The sequence below is a fragment of the Nicotiana attenuata genome, chromosome 7, assembly GCF_001879085.1.
Source record: "Nicotiana attenuata strain UT chromosome 7, NIATTr2, whole genome shotgun sequence".
NCBI lineage: Eukaryota > Viridiplantae > Streptophyta > Magnoliopsida > Solanales > Solanaceae > Nicotiana > Nicotiana attenuata.
Genome location: NC_031995.1, coordinates 13,705,863 through 13,726,207, shown reverse-complemented (window position 1 = coordinate 13,726,207; position 20,345 = coordinate 13,705,863). Strand labels below are relative to the sequence as shown.

Genomic DNA, 20,345 nt, shown 5'->3' with positions numbered 1-20,345 from the left:
GGGGGGGGGGGGGGGCTGTTGCCTTAAAGTTTCTCGGGTTAGCATGTTAATCCCCGTTTATTGTTAACACGGTCTTGTTTCTTTGACTTCGATGTGTAGTGAGTCGTACCGTTATTTGGGATAGTGGCACTTAGCCTAGTTCCCTAGTTCGGCGCGGTCAAACTATCTGGTCGCGGTGATGTAAAAGGCCCGCGGCCTTGTAGGTTCAAGTCGTGGGCCGAATTTTAATGTGGCCCAACAATCTTAGTTCGACGTTGGGAGTCATTACGTGAATGGCCAGGGTCGCTAACCTGCGCACTCATTCGTTGGAGGTTCGGTCATTTACCTGGGAGTTCGAGTATGGAAGGGGCGTTTGGATCTGAAGTCCTGGTTCAACTGTGGTGAACATTGTTGGATTTGAGGACGAAGGAGTCTAGCTTTAGTATGGTTCAACCGTAGTTGAACTTATTGGCGAAGGCGGTATAGCCTGAGTCCCAGTTCAACTGTTGTTGAACTTGTAATTTTTGATGGCGAAGGCACATAGCCTGAGTCTTGGTTCAGCCGTAGTTGAACTTATTGGCGAGGGCGCTTAGCCCGAGTCCCAGTTCAACTTGTAGTTGAACTTGTAGTTTTCGATGGCGGAGGCACATAGCCTAAGTCTTGGTTCAGCTGTAGTTGAACTTATTGGCGAGGACGCATAGCCCGAGTCCCAGTTCAACTTGTAGTTGAACTTGTAGTTTTCGATGGCGGAGGCACATAGCCTGAGTCTTGGTTCAACCGTAGTTGAACTTATGGCGAGGGGCATAGCCTGAGTCCAGTTCACTTGTAGTTGAACTTGTAATTCTTGATGGCGAAGGCACATAGCCTGAGTCTCGGTTCAACCGTAGTTAAACTTATTGGCGAGGGCGCATAGCCCGGGTCCCAGTTCAACTTATAGTTGAACTTGTAGTTTTTGATGGCGAAGGCACATAGCCTGAGTCTTGGTTCAGCCGTAGTTGAACTTATTGGCGAGGGCGCATAGCCCGAGTCCCAGTTCAACTTGTAGTTGAACTTGTAGTTTTCGATGGCGGAGACACATAGCCTGAGTCTTGGTTCAACCGTAGTTGAACTTATTGGTGAGGGCGCATAGCCTGAGTCCCAGTTCAACTTGTAGTTGAACTTGTAATTCTTGATGGCGAAGGCACATAGCCTGAGTTCTTGGTTCAAACCGTATGTTTGAACTTTATTTGGATGAGGGCGCATAGCCATGTTCCTCCAGTTCAACTTGTAGTTGAACTTGTAGTTTTTTGATGGCGAAGGCAACATAGCGGTGAGTCTTGGTTCAACCGTATTGAACTTATTGGCGAGGGCGCATAGTCTGAGTCCTAGTTCAACTTGTAGTTGAACTTGTAATTTCTTGATGGCGAAGGCACATAGTCCCTGAGCTTGGTTCAACCGTAGTTGAACTTATTGGCGAGGGCGCATAGCCTGAGTCCCAGTTCAACTTGTAGTTGAACTTGTAATTCTTGATGGCGAAGGCACATAGCCTGAGTCTTGGTTCAACCGTAGTTGAACTTATTGGCGAGGGCGCATAGCCCGAGTCCCAGTTCAACTTGTAGTTGAACTTGTAGTTTTTGATGGCGAAGGCACATAGCCTGAGTTTTGGTTCAACCGTAAGTTGAACTTATTGGCAAGGGCGCATAGCCCCGAGTCCCAGTTTCAACTTGTAGTTGAACTTGTAGTTTTTGAATGGCGAAGGTACATAGCCTGAATCTTGGTTCAACCGTAGTTGAACTTATTGGCGAGGCGCATAGCCTGAGTCCCAGATTCAACTGTAGTTGAACTTGTAATTTTTGGATATGGCGAAGGCACATAGCCTGAGTCTTGGTTCAACCGTAGTTGAACTTATTGGCGAGGGCGCATAGCCCGAATCTTAGCTCGTGGTGCGAGTGATTTAGAGCTTGGTTTTGGATTGAGATCTCCGAACGGCTCAGCGTTTCTCCCAATCGGGTATGTAGGCTGTCTTGAGGCGACCTCGGTTCGAGAATATCTCTTTGCCCGGTTTCCGGCTGGACCCGTGTCAGGGATGTGCAGGAGATGTCTTTATAGAGAATCTCTGCGGGGGCTTCCTTCTTCTTCTTCTTCTTCTGCCACTACTCTGGCGAAATCAGTAAAGACAGAGGATTTTGGATCTCGATTTTGAGGTCTTCGGAGTTCCTTTTGGTCGATATGTCGCATTCGGCTTGCTTGGGCGGCTATTTCTTCCTTTTTCAGGCGTCTTCTTCTTTGGTCCAGGGAAAACTATGAACCATGCTTACGGAAATCCACACAGACGGCGCCAAAGATTTTTCTCACACTTTGATCACATGACTTATGAGGGCAAACAAATATAAAATAAATGCACGGGAAAATCATAGCAAGTCCATAATAATCCACTAGATCAAGCGAAGAACAATAAAATAATACTCAGAGTCAAGAGGAAAGTATTGAGAGCCTTTATTGATAGTATGAGATTTGGTCTGGCCTCTCCCATGGAGTGGTTCAAGCATACAAATGGTGTACTTTTCGCCTTCACTATGGGTATTATTGGTGTTGGTTTTCTCTCTCTTCAGAGTAGTGGCAAAGAAGAAGCCTCCCCTTTTGGGTTCCTTCTCTTAAGTATTTAATAGGCTGGAGCTTTGTGGAGGCTGTCAAATGAAAGTGCCGTGACCAGAGCATCGAGTTTCTGCCTCTTGTGGCGAACTACCGGCCCGTAGCCTCCCTGAAAAATTCTTGCTAACCATGAATTGTCTCACTGATTCATATGGTCATACTAAGTGCATTTGCGTATTAGCTTGCGAACATAATTAACTTCGTTAATTATAGTGGGGGTCAGATTTTGACCCAAAAACAATTCACATTAGTAGTAACTTAGTTATAAGACTCTACTAATTTTATCCTCGATAATTTTAATTTAAGATTTTAAAGGAAACCTAAATAAAGAATAAGATTGGTGCATGATTATGAGAAAAAAATGTGAAATTACTTTGAAACATATGTGGAAATAAGTTTATACTTTGTTGAAGATCCTTTTTTTTATTTTTAATTTTTAATTTTCCTTCTATTCCTATGGCTTTGTAATCAGATTAAATAATCCAAGTAGATAAAATCTGATTTGGCAACAAAATAAATTAAGATAAAAATTTTAAGTGGGTATAGTGTATGTTGGCCCCATTAAGAAAATCTCCAACTAGTAAAATACTCATTCCTTGTTAAGGTTAATTTTTATTCTGAATATAGATAATAATGATTCCACGTCTCACTCTCAAATGTTCTGCAAGAAGACAGAAAAAGAAAAGCAAAAAAATAGTGCATAAAAAGAGCAAATTAGATAAGTCGGCCGCCACCTTTTGATTTTGAGTTCCTCAATATTCCGCGCATTACAATGGAGCTTCCTCCTCCTTTTTCTACTTGGATTCCTGAAGAAGACGTTTGCTTAGTAAACGCCGTTAAGGGGTAGAAACCAAAAAATACTTATTTTCCTTTTGATTTCCGTTGTTCCTGTTGTTTTTCCTCTACTGTTTTATTGTTTACTTTTCTGAATGGTAATACTTTGCTGTGTTGTTTTCTTTAACTGTGCACAATTTCCTTTATTCATGAATTTGCTTTTTGTTTCAATCAAAATTTCATATTTTTGTGATTTTTTAACTGTATCAAATTGTTTGCACTTTCATTTTTTTCTTTTCAAATTATGTACTTTTTTGTGCTTTTCTTCTATGCTTTTTTGGATAAAATGAAAGAAGAAAAACTGGATCATTAGAAAAGGAGATAACTTTTGCATGGGCTTTTTTCTTTAATATATAGTTGGTTAAATGTATATATATGAAAATAAGGTTGTGTTAGAGTTCTAGAATAATGAACAGTGTGGTTGCTAATTTACTAGATTCAATTGTAAATTAAGAATACCGCGATTGCTTACTAAATGTATCAGATTTATTCAAACGAAATTTCTTTTTATAACCATTATTTAATTGTATATAGTGAATCATTTGCTTACTTAATATTATGTCTTGTTTTGTTTCTAACAATATTTGTAGTATTTTTATTGTAAGAGTTATAAGAAAGTTTTTAAAATAAAAATTTCAATATTAAATTATTATTGGAATTAGAACAGTGTTTTGACTGACAATGTATTGGAGGAATTACACATGTAATCAGTAGATCATTTGTAAGTTTTATGAATGGGGAATGAAGAAGGACAATGCTAAACGGGGGCTTTGCCTTAAAGTTTCTCGGGTAGGCATGTTAATCCCCGATTGTTAACGGTCTTGTTTCTTTGACTCGATGTGAGTGAGTCGTAGCCGTTATTTGGCGATAGTGGCACTTAGCCTTAGTCCCAGTTCGGGCGCGGTCAAACTACTGGTCGTGATGGTAAAAGGCGCGGCCTTGTAGTTCAATCGGGGCCGAATTTTATGTGGCCCAAATCTTAGTTCGAGTTGGGAGTACTTACTTGAATGGCGAGGGTCGCTAACCTGCGCCTCCATTCGTTGGAGGTCGGTCATTACCGAGTTCGATGATGGAGGCGTTTGGTCTGAGTCCTGGTTCAACTGTGGTTGAACTTGTTGGATTTGAGGACGAAGGAGTCTAGCTTTAGTATTGGTTCAACCGTAGTTGAACTTATTGGCGAAGGCGTATAGCCTGAGTCCCAGTTCAACTGTTGTTGAACTTGTAATTTTTGATGGCGAAGGCACATAGCCTGAGTCTTGGTTCAGCCGTAGTTGAACTTATTGGCGAGGGCGCATAGCCCGAGTCCCAGTTCAACTTGTAGTTGAACTTGTAGTTTTCGATGGCGGAGGCACATAGCCTAAGTCTTGGTTCAGCCGTAGTTGAACTTATTGGCGAGGGCGCATAGCCCGAGTCCCAGTTCAACTTGTAGTTGAACTTGTAGTTTTTGATGGCGAAGGCACATAGCCTGAGTCTTGGTTCAACCGTAGTTGAACTTATTGGCGAGGGCGCATAGCCCGAGTCCCAGTTCAACTTGTAGTTGAACTTGTAGTTTTTGATGGCGAAGGTACATAGCCTGAGTCTTGGTTCAACCGTAGTTGAACTTATTGGCGAGGGCGCATAGCCTGAGTCCCAGTTCAACTTGTAGTTGAACTTGTAATTCTTGATGGCGAAGGCACATAGCCTGAGTCTTGGTTCAACCGTAGTTGAACTTATTGGCGAGGGCGCATAGCCCGAATCTTAGCTCGTGGGTGTCGAGTGTTAGAGCTTGGTTTTGATTCGAGATCTCGAACGGCTCATGCGTTGTCTCCCCAATCGGGGTATGTAGGCTGTCTTGAGGCGACTCTCGGTTCGAGATATCTCTGTGCCGGTTTCCGGCTGGAACCCGTGTCAGGGATGCAGGAGATGTCTTATAGAGATCTCTGCGGGGGCTTCTTCTTCTTCTTCTTCTTCTTGCCACTACTCGAGATCAGAAAGACAGAGGATTTGGATCTCGATTTGAGGTCTTCGAGTTCCTTTTGGTCGATATGCCGCATTGGCTTGCTTGGGGCGGGCTATTTCTTCCTTTTTCCGGCGTCTTCTTCCTTTTGGTCCAGGGAAGAACTATGCAACCATGCTACGAAATCCACACAGACGGCGCCAAATTGTTTGCTCACACTTTATCACATACTTTATGAGGGCAAAACAATATAAATAAATCACGGGAAAATCATAGCAAGTCATAATAATCCACTAGATCAAGCGAAGAACATAAAAATAAATACTCAGAGTCAAGAGGGAAAGTATTGAGAGCCTTTATTGATAGTATAGATTTGGTCTGCCTCTCCATGGAGTGGTTCAGAGCCTTACAATGGTGTTACTTTTCCCTTCACATGGGTATTATTGTGTGTTTTCTCTCTCTTCAGAGTAGTGGCAAAGAAGAAGCCCCCTTTTTGGGTTCCTTCTCTTAGTATTTATAGCTGTGAGCTTTGGTGAGCTGTCAATAAGTGGCCGTGACCACATCGGAGTTCTGCCTCTTGTGGCGACAGCCGGGCCGTAGCCTCCCTGATAAAATTCTCTAACCATGAATTCTCACTGATTACAAGTGGTCATACTACTTGCATTTGCGTATTAGCTTGCGACATAATTAACTTCGTTAATTATAGTGGGGTCAGATTTTGACCCATACAATTACATTAGTAGTAACTATTATAAACTCTACTATTTATATCCTCGATAATTTTAATTTAAGATTTAAAGAGAACCTAAATAAGAATAAAAATTGTGCATGATTATGAGAAAAAATGTGAAATTACTTGAACATATGTGGAAATAAGTTTATACTTTGTTGAAGATCCTTTTTTTATTTTTATTTTTAATTTTCCTTCTATTCCTATGGCTTGTAATCAGATTCAAAAAATCCCAAGTAGATAAATCTGATTTGGCAACAAAAATAAATTAAGTAAAAATTTTAAGTGGGTATAGTATGTGGCCCCATTAAGAAAATCTCCAACTAGTATAAATACTCATTCTTGTTAAGGTTATTTTTATTCTTGAATATAATAATAATAATTCCCCTGTCTCACTCTCAAATGTTCTGAAGAGACAGAAAAAGAAAAGCAAAAAAATAGTGCCATAAAAAGAGCAAATTAGAAAGCGGCGCCACCTTTTGATTTTTGAGTTCTCAAATTCGCGCAACAATGGGAGCTCCTCCTCCTTTTTCTACTTGGATTCCTGAAGAAGACCGTTTGCTTATTAACGCCGTTAAGGTAGAACCAAAAAAATACTTATTTTCCTTTTGATTTCGTTTTTCCTGTTTTTTTCCTCTACTTGTTTTATTGTTTACTTTTTCTGAATGTATACTTTTCTGTGTTGTTTCTTTAAACTGTGCACATTTTCTTTACATGAATTTGCTTTTTGTTTCAATCAAAATTTAATTTTTGTGATTTTTAACTGTATCAAATGTTTTGCACTTCATTTTTTTTCTTTTCAATTATGTACTTTTTTGTGCTTTTCTTCTATGCTTTTTTGGATAAATGAAGAAGAAACTGGATTCATTAAGAAAGAGATAACTTTGCATGGGCTTTTTCTTTATATAAGTTGGTTAAATGTATAATAGAAATACGGTTTGTGTTAAGTTCTAGAATAATGAACAGTGTGGTTGCTATTTACGAGTTCAATGTAAATTAAGAATACGCGTATTGCTACTAAATGTATTAGATTATTCAAACGAAATTCTTTTTATAACTATTATTTAATTGTATAGTTAATCATTTCTTACTTATATTATGTCTTGTTTGTTTCTAACAATATTTGTAGTATTTATTGTAAGATTATAAGAAAGTTTTTAAAATAAAAATTTCAATATTAAATTTATTGTGGAATTTAGAACAGTGTTTTGACTGACCAGTTTATGGAGGAATTACATGTAAGTCAGTAGATCATTTAAGTTTATGAATGGGGAATGAAGAAGGACATGCTAACTTGTAATAGCTTCTGAATTTTGTGTAAACTAAAACATAGAGTAGATCGTTATTTCTTCACCGAAATGAAATCCATAGTAGAAGCATTTGAGAAACTTTAAGGTTAAAACTTTAGTAAGGTGATAATTTGTTCAACTGGCATGTTGGAGATGCTTATACTTAAGTATCTGTCACAATTAATACTAGTGTTAGCCCGAACTAGATCATATGTTCTTACTTTTTGTTGAAAGGCGCTGGGGTTTAGTTTGATAGGCCTAATAATCCTTTAACTAAGTTGTGAAAAGCAAATATGGAACAGCTGTATGATCTATTTTCTGTTCTTGGATGATAATAGAGTTTTTGCATCCTTTTTTCCCAGGCTGGTGCTTCTTTGGAATCACTTGCCAAAGGCGCAGTTCAATTTTCCCGGAGATTTACCGTTCAAGAATTGCAAGATCGATGGCATGCTCTTCTATGTGATCCAGTTGTTTCTGCTGAAGCATCATGTCTCATGATGGAGTTTGAGCATTCTGCTTCGACAACAAAATCTGACTCTATTAGATTTGAGCAGGCAAAAGAAAGTAAAAAGTGTGTTCCTGAGAAGAGAAAAGCTGAGAGCATACGCTCATGTTACTGCCCTATGCAAAAGAGAATCTGTAACGGCACATTTGACTCAGTGGATGCCAATTATCTCGGTGGAGCTGGAAATAATGACGATCCTCAGTCCGTGGATTGCATGTTTGTAGATTCACTGATAGATAATTTTGGTAATCAACAGTCTAATTTTAATATCATACCTAATAACGTTCTGGAACATGGAGCTGGGCATTCCATTTATGCTAGTGACTATGTAACTGCTCCTTCAGCTTTACCCATTGAGAAAAATCATAATGGAGATGTTTCCCTTGGCAGCTTTAGGTTTCAGGATTTCCCCAATGGAATTGAAGAAACTCTTCCCCCTGCTGAGAATCGCGAAACGATGGCCGCTGTTGGGGGGTTGTGCCAACCAAATGAACTGCCAGTTAGTGAATTATTTGAAGTAGAGGATTTAGAAGCTACACTGCTAGCTATGGCAGGTCAGTTTGATGATGATGTGCTAAATATTTCTTCTGGATATGAAAGCCAGGTCTTCACCGCCGCATTTCCTGACAGTGCCTTATCATTTCAACTGCCAGATTTGAGTACAATTGCAGGTGCTTCTGTCCCAACTCTGCCTGGTTTTGAACATGCCGAGAAAGAACTGAGCACTGAAAATACATTAGTAGTTCCAGTTCACGGTGGGGAAAATAAAATGGACACTTCAGGATATAGTATTGTGACTGTTGTCAACTCATCATCCAACTTGGAAGACCAAATCTCATGTGATATTTTGAGAAATTCGTCCCTTAGTACTGATGACTACTTAGTTGAGCTATCAAATTATTTGTTCAACTGTGAAGATGATGAAGAGCCGCTTTTCGTGGGCCCTGATGGAAATGAGATGATTGATGAGTCTTATTTTGATGATTTCAGCTCATTCTTGTTGGATACTCCTGATGACACTGATAATGGTGTATCTGAAATTTCAAAAGCTCCAGATCAGCAGCTTCCCGTCCCTGACGGTGCTCGTCCCGGAGAGTTAAGTGACAAGCCTGTGAATCATTATGGTGATAAGCCTCTTGTTTGCAGTTCAGAGGTTCAAATGATATCTTCTGCATTGTCTGTCAATCCTGCTTTTCCTGAAATGCGTGATGGAGTTATCTGTTGTACGTTAAACACTGAGGTCGGAGAGGTTCCTACCAATGATGATGTTTTTCTTCCTGTTAGAATGCCGTCAATATCTTCTCCATTGATGGAACATCATACATGTGTTAAGACTTATCGTCCGGTGTCCTCTGTCAATGGCTTCAAAAGAATGAACTGATAGGTGATGAAAATGTCCTTAAGAAAGCAATTGCACCAGAATCAAGTGCAAACAGTATACCATCCAATTGCAAAGACTTTCCTATTGAGAGTGATTATTCTGGTATATGAATTGTATTTTCCTCACTGTCCAGATCCTTGATATGGATTTGAGCTCAAATGGCCAGGATCTGTGTTCTAGTAAGAGAGGTAGTCCAATGTTCAGTAGACTCATTAAATAACTTATTCTTTCTTCTGTGTCTTCTATGAAGTTGCATGCGTGTGTTTGATATGCCAAAAGTCATTTTTTAGGAGAATAATTTCCATAATAAGTGATTTTCTCGTGTTTGGTATGTCAGATGTTATTTTTCATGTAAAACATTTTCCATCAATTGGAGGAAATGATTTAGTTTATGTATGGGCACAAGTCATTGTCCTAACAACTCTTAACTTTTAACTTCATATTGCTTGTTTCGATTAACACATATTAATCTCCAATACTCAGAAGTTTCATAAAAGCACTCTTTGACTTGCTAATATTAATATTAAATACTTTTTGCTGGAAAATATTTTCCATTCACCAACCAAACACGAGAAAATTCTTTTCCCTTTCAGGAAAATATTTTCCATGGAAAACATTTCAAGAAAGACATTTTCCATGGAAAATGATTTCCATCATTGATCATACCAACAGACCCTAATGTTTAAGATTTTGTTTCCACTGCAGCATTTAATTTTTTGCTTTTATGGTTACTTTCTGGGAATCTGTGAAGACTTAGCAAAAGCTAGACACAGTAGAAGAAAAAGATCTATATAAGCGATAGCATTACATATTAGTTGAGATTATGTTTTAGACGTTAGCACTTTTACTGTAGGTCTTATGCTTTCTAGGAGTGATTTAAACTTTCAGAGATTTGAACGTTTAGAAAATACATAACTTCTAATAGTTTTTATTTGTATTCGCATAATATTGGCATGAGATTATTTTAATGGAGTAACGTGGTCAGTGAAGTGTGAAGATTCATATAGTAGAACCAACTTGTTTGGACTGAGACGTAGTAGTTGTTGTTTATGGCTACTTTTTCAACTTCTTCACATCATTTTCTGTCCCTTTTTAGTTCTTGTTAAGAGCTTCCTTTGGAGCTAGTTGCCTCCCTCTATTGGTGCATACTCTCTTACTGAGAATTTTCTTTTTCTTTCTTTGGTTGGTGTCATTCTTTTATTGCAGTCATGAATTAGCAGTTTGAAGAGTGTAAGAGGACAATTATCAGGATGAAGGAGGCAGCTGTTGCTTGTACACAAATAGCTCTTGCTGTTCAAGGAGCATTACCTGTTATACATGACCGGTCACTCAAAGTATTTGTGAAAACCTGAAGTATGGAAAACTTATCTATTCTTACCAAATTATGGGATACTGTCATAAAATGCTTCACATATCTGGCTTTTGCAGTTTTGGAAGTAAATAACTTATCATAGTGGACTGAAATTTTTGACTGCATAAAGAACATTGTGTTTATCTGGACTAGAAATGCTACATTGTACAGGGTTGTGATTGATATTTCTAATTCCAGCAGTGTACGATTGCAAATTATTAATTAGGTGTGCAGAACTTTTGGGCGTAACTGTACAGCAACAAAACCGAAGAAATGGAAGGGACTAGTGAGCATCATATTATATTTCTTTTGCAAGATGCACATGCAAAACAAGATTTCATACAGTTTGACTGATGTAACACATAAACATATTATGATGGCTAGGGAACGGAACAGGAAGTCTAGATAACTGGATTGCTGAAGATTACAAGTGTTGATTCCATCACTGACAGTACTAAATGAGTGGTTTCAATCAATCTTCCAAATAATGTTGCATTCTTTTCGTTCATAAGGATTCAAAAATTTTACTTATGGCTTCAGGTCTTACTGGGAAGAGCGACCAGCGACCGAAGATATTAAAGTTGACATTGACTTGGGCAGAGAGGGTCTTGATACTAAAATTTCGCAGCAGCAGGTAATATCGGCTTAGAAATTGACTGGCATTGGTCAATGTTCCCATTTAATTTTCATTTGATTCCATAATTTATCTCCATTCGTCATAGAAAGGAAACATATATGACGGTACATCATAATTAATCCTTATTTTCCCTTATTTGTTTAGTATATTGAGTTACTTTAAGTTGCTCGTGCATTCTCATTCTTTCTGCTGCTTGCTTGTGTTGTTGCTGCTTGAAAGTTTGAAGGTTATATTTATTAGTTGTGTATTTAGGTTGTTCAAATGAAATTTCAATCATATGTTCAACATCTTAGAGATTGATTTACATGCCTAAATACTTACCAGTGCACTGCAAAGTTGTCCATAATACTCACACATTTATTTATTACTTTTCTTGATTTAGGCAACTATAAGATGGACGTATGTGGACTGTTCTACTTGCAGAGCGTTGGTAAATATTCAATTCATGTGAGTGTCAAAGAAGTTCTTCCTAAACAGAGCTAAACCTCAACTCTGGTTCCTTAATTGCGGTATAGTTCTTATTCTGCACAAGTATTTAGTATCCTGACTGGAAAATTTTATTTGGTAATTCAATTATGCCGCCTTCCACACCCCCCTCCCCCCTCCCAAAAAAATAATATAAAAAACCCAACCCAAACTCGTAACCTAAGATGTTGATGGCAGTTAAGTCATCAGGGGTTGGCTTGGTGGTAATTGACTTGAGCCTTGGGGTTTGCTCCCTTTCAAGGTCTCAAGTTCGAAATCCACTGGGTGCAAACAATTTCTGAGGGCCATCGGACTGGGTAAAACCTGAATTAACCGTGGTGCACTTGCGGGAAACTCCTTGCCGAGGGCCTGTGCACCCCCGGGATTAGTCGGGGCTCGTAGAGAATCGGACACCCGGTGCAAATAAAAAAAAAAAAAAGTCAGCTAAAACCTTAAGACCTTTTTGTTAAAAGAAAAGTCACCATTAACCTTAGATCGGAGCTCTTGCCTTGTTTTGCATTTATAGGAGCATATTCTATATTCTTCCCATTACTCGATGGGTAAAACAAAATTTTCAAATCATATAGCTGACCAAACTAATTTGGAACTGAGGCGGATTTGATTGATACTTGTTCTTAACATTAGTTTATCAACTGTAACATGTACTACTTAGGAATTATTTCCATTTGGGACTCTTAGGGTGGTGAGTTTATTGAGGAATATTTAAAGCCAAGCCAAGGCGATTATCCGACACTTGTCGCCGAGGGACAGGAATAATAGTCGTAGACCCTTTCCTTGCCCATACTCATTTAATCCCACAAGAACTCATGGGTTAGCCAACACTTGTGCTTGCCTGTTCTAGCCTTTCCGGTGGAATAGTCGAGGTGCGAGTGAGGTGGCTGGACACCACCAGTCAGAAAAGGAAAAGTTCTCAGGGGATTTTATATCCTGCTGCTTACATTGCAGATCGGTTTCTCACTGATAGACTATACTTTTATAACTTCCTCCCTTTTCTCCAGAATCTGTGTTTTGGCAATCCATTCATGCAAGCTCGTTGAAGCAAGCTCCATGCAAGTTAAATAAAATTCCTGGGAATCTAATTTAGTCCGTTTTAGCTTGTCTAATGAGCTAGCTGGAATTGCCCCCAGAGCCTAGCTCAAGTGGCAACGGGTGGTGGATTTGTGTCTTAGGTCACAGGTTCAAGCCCCCACACCATGCAAGGCAAAGCCTGGTATTTAAGTGGAGAAGCGTAGAAGGGCGGGCCCATTATCCACCGAGTTTCGAAGGTTGCGGTTGGTCCGAAGGATAGGCCCCAGACGGATTTCTCGGTCATCAAAAAAAAAAAAAAAAGAGCTAGCTGGAACCACCACTTTACTTTAGATAAATTGCCACTATAGGTCCGAACATTTTGTTTTTATTACTGCTCAATGGTATGTCTGATGTCCATCTTTCTACTCTGATTGAGGAAATTGCAGGTCGGAGAAATTGTATTAACGTTTGAGATGAATCAAAATCGAATACAACAGTATATAGACAACTTGATGAGAAACCAAAGGAGAAATAACAAAGCTTTTTTGATGACTCAGAAGGTGCTAATTATTTTCTATTGCAATAGCTGGGGACTATAACATATGCTATCCTGCTTACTTTTCGCTTTTATTTGTTTATTTGTTTATACCTTTCCCCACCACCATCCCTCAACTGCAAATTTTAATTAGAGGGATCTTTACACAAATAGCCGGCCATATTCATAACTTTTTCTGTTACTATGAAATGATAGATAAAGTTATTTGCATGTATAGACTTTAGGAATTTTAATGGGTCGTATCCTAAGTATTTTCCCAACTGCTTTTGGAACATCTTTAGGTGCATCTAGCTATACTGGAGCAGTAGAGCTAAGCTGATATTGATGATTATGAAAATGTTCTCTTAATCCTATATGGACTTAAAAAGTAGAATCATCTTCAGAAAATCTTCTTTATTATTAAAAAAATGGAAGTCTGATTCTGTATGGAAAACACAATAGTCAGCACCCACATGTGATCATGCAGCTAACCTAGATCCCAAAAAAGAAGATTCATATTCATTGTTTTTATCTTTAGTCAGTTATATTAATTGCTAATTAATGCACTCTGCATATTAAATAATTCATTAACAACAATCGCACTTCAAAGCGGGAGATCAAGTTGAGTTAGCTATATAAATCTTCACATATCACTTGGTTCAATTAAAGCTCATCACAGATCAACATTATATAAAATAAAAGATAAAAATAAAGATACTAGATGTCCTTCATTGATATATTTTCAATTAATTGGTATCGTTTATATAGATTAAATAAATAATTCATTCACTTCTATATATGAATTAATTTCTCATGTTACCTCTGTCCACATTCACTTCTAGTTTATGTACTATACCAAGAAGCAAAAAGATCAAAAACTCCCAAATCCTACACAGAAAGAGCCATAAGCCCCAAACTAAAAGATGAAAGTGCAGTTTTTTCTTCATCTTTTTCTAGCATTATTTTTCATGTTTTTTTGTATTATTAGCACAGTGCAAAACACATCCTACTGATATACAAGGACTTCAACATCTCAAAAATGGAATAAACCCAAATTCCATTTCCTCCGGTTCATGCCTACTCATGGAACTTCTCCATAGACCCATGCGACAATATTTTCTCCGACCGCTTCACTTGCGGTTTCCGATGTGATCTCATCGTCTCCGGTTTTTACCGAGTCACCGAAATCAGCTTAGACCAAGCCGGTTACTCCGGTTCATTATATATAACCGACCTCTCTCATCTCGAAGTTTTAGATATGTCCTATAACTCACTCTCCGGTTTAATCCCACATTCACTCTCAAACCTAACTCGTTTACGTCGACTCAGTCTTTCAAAAAACTCATTCACAGGTAAAATCCCTTCTTCCATTGGTTCTCTTTTACGTCTTGAAGAACTTTTTCTTGATAACAATAATAATCTCACCGGTTCAATCCCACGAAGTTTCAACGGCTTAGTCAATTTAAACCGGCTTGAGCTTCAACATAACAATATTACTGGAGATTTACCTGTTCTCTATCAGCTCAGAAACCTTTTCTTCTTAGACTTAAGTGATAACAGAATCACAGGAAACTTCTTAACGTCACGTTTCTCCAAGTCCATTATTGAACTCTCACTACGTAACAATTATTTAAACGGCGAGTTCCCGTTAAATGTAGGAGAGTTAAAGTTTCTACAAGTTTTAGATCTGAGTCATAATTTATTATCTGGGATTATACCGTCGGTGTTATTTTACCACTCATCTCTTCAACAACTTACACTTTCTTACAACAATTTCACGTTATTGCAAATGCCAGAAGATTTAAGGCATCGAAATAATAAGCTTATAGCTATTGATCTGAGTTATAATAATTTGCATGGCTTCTTGCCGGCTTTCATGGCGTCAATGCCGAAGTTGTCGGCTCTGAATTTGGAACATAACAATTTTTCCGGCATGATACCGAAACAGTATGCAGTCAAAGTTGTTGTCCCGAGGAACAATACGTCGTCGTTTGAGAGATTGTTGTTGGGCGGGAATTACTTGTTTGGGCCTATTCCTGGGCCTCTTTTGGGCCTAAAACCGGGTTCTGTTAATATTAGCTTAGTGGATAATTGTTTATATATATGTCCGAATACGCTATATATTTGTCATGGTGGGAATCAGAAATCTTTCTTGGATTGTAAGAAGTTTCGACCTATGATTCCTTAAGGTTAGTTTTATATTTTCATTTCCAATTTTAGATGAGCTTAATTGTTAGTGATTGAGTAGCAAACTGTGTTCCCCTTGTCCTTATTTTGAATTCAGAGGAACCCAATAATTTTTGCGTAGATCTTGTATTTTTGTTAAATTTTTTATTAAATATCTATTTGTGAACCCAATTATTATTGTATATTAATTTGAGATTGCGACAGGAACCCATAAACTTAAAATCCTGGATCCGCCTCTGATTCTCGTAAACCAATAGTTGGTGCTATAGTGCTAACTAAAGCCGTATTTTGTTTTGTAGAGTATATACGTCTAGAAAGTATAAAGACTCAACTAAGTTAGTAGGAGTGATATTTTCATTTTTTTAAATTCAAAATCGAGATATATACTAAAGTTTAAATTTTGTTATCTCAACTGATAGATTGTTTCCGCCCGTACAAACATGTAATTGTTGATTAGCACCAAACTCATCCAATTGTCACTTTGATAATTTCTTTATGTTCTTATGATCAATGGCAGTAGATGATTTGGTTGAAAATTTGACAACTTTTACATACAACATCTGCTTTTTCATTTTTTTGGCATTGGACATGTTTATTTTTTCGTTAAATATACGGACTTCGAATATAACTATAAAATTAGGATAATGTTTACCCTGTTTAGCTGTTTTATTTATTTACAAAAAGTCACTAGAGTTTTTTTTATAAAATATATACATATCCGGTCAAAAGCTACAATTTATATATAACTTGTAACAAGTTTTTGTTGTGCAGAGTACGGTCAAACGCTACAATTTACTTACAACTTGGATACAATTTTATGTTGTACATAATAGATCCGATCGAACACATACAACTTACATATATACAACTGGTATATGACTTATATACAAATGTTTTAGTTGTATATATTTTGTATGCTTACTCTTCGAGTATCAATCTGAACTTCCAACTAAAACTAACCCGAAGCTTCATCAAACTTCCTCAAAATTGAGGTATTAATCTCAAAGGATATGTTCCGCCATTTGCAACAACACTCAATTCAAACAATAATAATTTCACCAAACTTGATTTTTGAATGTAATGCTTTGAAACTTTTAAATAGATGTTGATAGATTTTACAGCTTTATAATCATTTTCAAACACTGCTTTAATTTTTAGTAATGCTTAAAAATACTACAAAACCACGCATTGCAATAAATAAAAAAATATATTCTATAATCATTTTCAAAGGTAACAGCATTTTTACGTGTATAAAGAAGAGGCGATAATTTCGTAATTATTAAATGGTCGTGGAAAGAGAAATCTTGGGGACTCAAACTCACGAGGTAATTGAACTAATCTTGTTCATATTTGAAATTTTCTAGAATAAGAGTTTTGTTAAAACCATTTTTGTATTATTCGCATACCTTGAGATCATCCCCTTATTATTCTTTTAGAAGTGTGCTTAGTGAGAAAGATAGAAAGGGAGAGGAGAGAAAATGAGAAAGATTAGAGTCTAACACAATACTTTGTGTGCAACTGATAATTAATAGTACATGATATATAATTAAAATGAGAATGGTAATTAGGTTCATAATGTAGCATAATATTTAAAAATTCCCTCAAAAAAAGCATAAATTTATTATTAACTACTACGGAGTATGATTTAGTGATAAACAAGTGGAGATCAACTAGCTAGCATGTTTTATGTCACATCACATTTTATTTATTCATTATCTTTTTCTAGAAATTAAAACCAGGAAGTGATAAAGCAAAATCCTATAGAGGTGTCTAATAGCCTGTTTGGCCAAGCTTATTTTTTGCCAAAAGTGCTTTTTTTTTTTTTGCCAAAAGCATTTTTGGCCAAAAATTGAGGTGTTTGGCCAAGCTTCTGGAAGGAAAAAAAGTGCTTTTGAGGAGAAGCAGAAGCAGTTTTGGAGAAGCAGAAAAAAGTAGCTTCTCTCCAAACGCACTTTTTTGAGAAGCACTTTTGAGAAAAATACACTTAGAAGCAGTTTTTTAAAGCTTGGCCAAACACTAATTGCTGCTCAGAAGTGCTTTTCAAACTAATTAGCCAAACACAAACTGTTTCTCACCAAAAGTACTTTTGAGAAAAACACTTTTGAAAAAAAGCACTTATCAAAATAAGCTGATTTTTGCAGCTTGGCCAAACGGGCTATAAGAGTCTCAGAAAAAAAGGACTTGTAGTTCTAACTGCCACAATTTTTTAGAGATAAAAGAATTTTGTTTGTTCATATTTTAGATCATTCGTACATGCAATTTATTAAATTCCATTTGCTTTATATTTCAGATCATTCGTACATGCAATTTATTAATTATATTCCATTATTTGTTAAATGACGGATGACTCTCCCTGTTGTGTGCCTCCTAGAGGGGATGACGTATGTAATGTTGTAATGTTTTTTTCTTGCATTGATAAGTTATTTCTCCTTGATAGTATTATTGTCAGTAGCATTTGCCAAGCATTTTTCAAATACTCAGTTCTATTGTTATTTCTTCACCATCCCTTTTCCCTTTCTATTTGTTCCCTTTTTATATGTATTGTTCCCAAAGTTTTTTAGAATTTTGGGGCGAGTATGTACAGGAGAAGTTGACAACAAGTTAAATGCTAATTATTGAAGTCCGTCGATATTTCATCAACTTTTTTGCTGATTATACTTGTTCATGATTGTAGGTTGTTGATGTACCAGATGAGGGAGACCAAAATCCGGCATAGCTTTTGTGAGCAAAATGTGAAACTCGAACCTACGACCCTGGTGTTGTAGGTGGGGGGTGCTGACCATCTGAGCAATCCCTCTTATCATCAAAAGCACGGACATTGACTATTAATTAATCATTTTGTTTTTTGGTCCTTCTACGTACCGGCTCCGCCATATTTTTTAAAATGCCTCCAAATAAATATTAGGAATATTTCGCAAGTTCTTTTCATAGTTTGGCCCTTTTGGGAAACCATTATGCTCTAAGTTTCTTGAATTCTCTACGATGTAATAGTTTTAACTAGTTATTTCTCCAGTCATCTCAAATTTATTTATATAAAATACTTTCTTTTCTAGTCACTCCAAAAATGAAAAAAATGAGACCGCTCACCAATAATAGGAGTCATCGTCCTCTTACTCAGATAAGCGGTCATCCTTAGATTGGCTTTACTAGGGATCCTAAAATAGTGAACTTTCATTCCCAGTAGAAGTCCTCGAGCAACTTGGCTAATACTAATAAACAAGGGGAAGGTCCAATATATATAAATATAAACTTTAAACTTCTTAATTTAGTATTAATGAAATCGCACATATCTCTATGTCTTAGGTGGACAATGTGCTTCATTATAGTTACGATTTTAAGCTTTTTATAGTAAACAAAGGTATTTAAGGATTAAAGACGGCCAAGTATTATGACGTGAAAAGTGAAATGTGTAATTAAGCGCCAGATCGAATTCAGAAGCTTTGACGACAAGATTCATGCCCGAGTGAACTACGATAGGAAAATCTCTCCTTTGATTCTGTTGGAACATCAATTTGTACCGTTTGTTCCTTTATTTTGTTCCCAATATGATCCCACATGTATTTTTCATAATTTTCGTTTTTATTCTCATTTAGCTAGCCGCCTCTTTAAAATGTTTCATTCTCTATGTTTACTCTAAAAATCGAGTAACAATTAAACTTGTAATGTAATTTTAAGGATACGTGATTTCACTTAATATCAATTGATTAATTTAGAGATAAGTGATGGAATTGACAAGAATATGAAATAAACCGATGTTTGGGCAGTGTCATCGAGCTGATGAACCCTCGAGAATAGTAAAGCAAGAATAGTTAAAGAACAATAAACTGATAAACAATAAAGAAATATTATATTGCTTTGATCAGTATCAATGTGTAAGGTCATTACAAATGATGGGGACCCCTCTTTATATACTAGAGGAATCTTAACTGTGGTACAATTCTAATTATGGAAGTAAATCCCATGATTGATACAAATAACCGTCCTTGATTTGATCTGCTCCTAGATTTCCGTGATCTCCGACCAGTTACGGATATTTCGCCTTTCCGTTATTGCATTTCACTCGAAGTCAGTCATACTTAGTCTCGATTGCTCTTGGCCTCGGTCTCGACGAACACTTCGATCTTTCGACTCGATGCCTCGTCTTCGAGCTCGGACCTGATTCATTACGAGATTACCCCCGAAGCAGCTCCATTGTTTCGATCAAATAACAAAATCGGGTAGGCCCGATTTCGACCGTATACAGATAGTCCCCTCGTTTCTTAGAGTGCAATAGAAGAAACAAACTGAGCCTTCGATTTTGCACCTCGACCAAGTATGATGTCACCCTCGTGACGTAAGCGATGGAGGCAACTGAAGCGTCGTGTCTGCACAGTTCTCAAGATCATTAATTAGCATCGGTTGATGGTCGGTCACTAATACCTTTGAACCGTCATGGCTAACATTATAAATGGACCCTCCTCATAATTTTTTCATACTTTACTTTCAAAAATTTTCTTAATCTTCAAAGCTCTCCTACTTCCTTCAAGTACCTCAATTCCGCAAACTATCTACATTCCGTTCGCCAATCCTCTCAACAAACTTCATCTTCTTCTTTTTCCTGAACTCATACAAACATGGCAAAAACATCTAAAACCATTCCAAAAAGGAAAAAGCCTCTTCATAGCGGCCATCCGGTGATAAAACGCCGATGGAGCCCCGCATCGAGGAGTGCGTTCCGGGGTCGTACGATCTTACCTCTGATTTCAAGATAGAGAAACCCTCGTCTATCCCTGACCGATGTGAGCCGATGTCGAGATATATATGCTCGATAACTGAGGGCGATTTGAAGCAGGTAAAAAAGGATTACCGTTGGGAAG

At 37.4% G+C, this 20,345-nt stretch overlaps 2 protein-coding genes across 6 annotated transcripts; both read left to right on the top strand.

The window, feature by feature from the left end:
- On the top strand, positions 6,514 to 13,628 carry LOC109228715. Of its 5 annotated transcripts, none has more exons than XM_019393895.1 (6): positions 6,514 to 6,689; positions 7,762 to 8,458; positions 8,558 to 9,473; positions 10,492 to 11,270; positions 11,656 to 11,782; positions 13,214 to 13,628. In XM_019393895.1, the coding sequence occupies exons 1-3, from the start codon at positions 6,621 to 6,623 to the stop codon at positions 9,283 to 9,285; spliced, it is 1,494 nt and encodes a 497-aa protein (XP_019249440.1). In that variant the 5' UTR covers positions 6,514 to 6,620; the 3' UTR covers positions 9,286 to 9,473; positions 10,492 to 11,270; positions 11,656 to 11,782; positions 13,214 to 13,628. The 5 variants fall into 5 exon arrangements, with proteins under 5 accessions (XP_019249440.1, XP_019249438.1, XP_019249436.1 ...); XM_019393893.1 differs by having other exon boundaries at positions 7,762 to 9,473; positions 10,492 to 10,922; positions 11,021 to 11,270; XM_019393891.1 differs by having other exon boundaries at positions 7,762 to 9,473; positions 10,492 to 11,087; positions 11,177 to 11,270; positions 13,214 to 13,627.
- Positions 14,472 to 18,494, top strand: LOC109230406 (receptor-like protein kinase). The gene is made up of 2 exons (XM_019395918.1): positions 14,472 to 15,491; positions 18,164 to 18,494. Exon 1 carries the CDS (start codon positions 14,561 to 14,563, stop codon positions 15,488 to 15,490), a length of 930 nt encoding a protein of 309 aa, XP_019251463.1. The 5' UTR covers positions 14,472 to 14,560; the 3' UTR covers position 15,491; positions 18,164 to 18,494.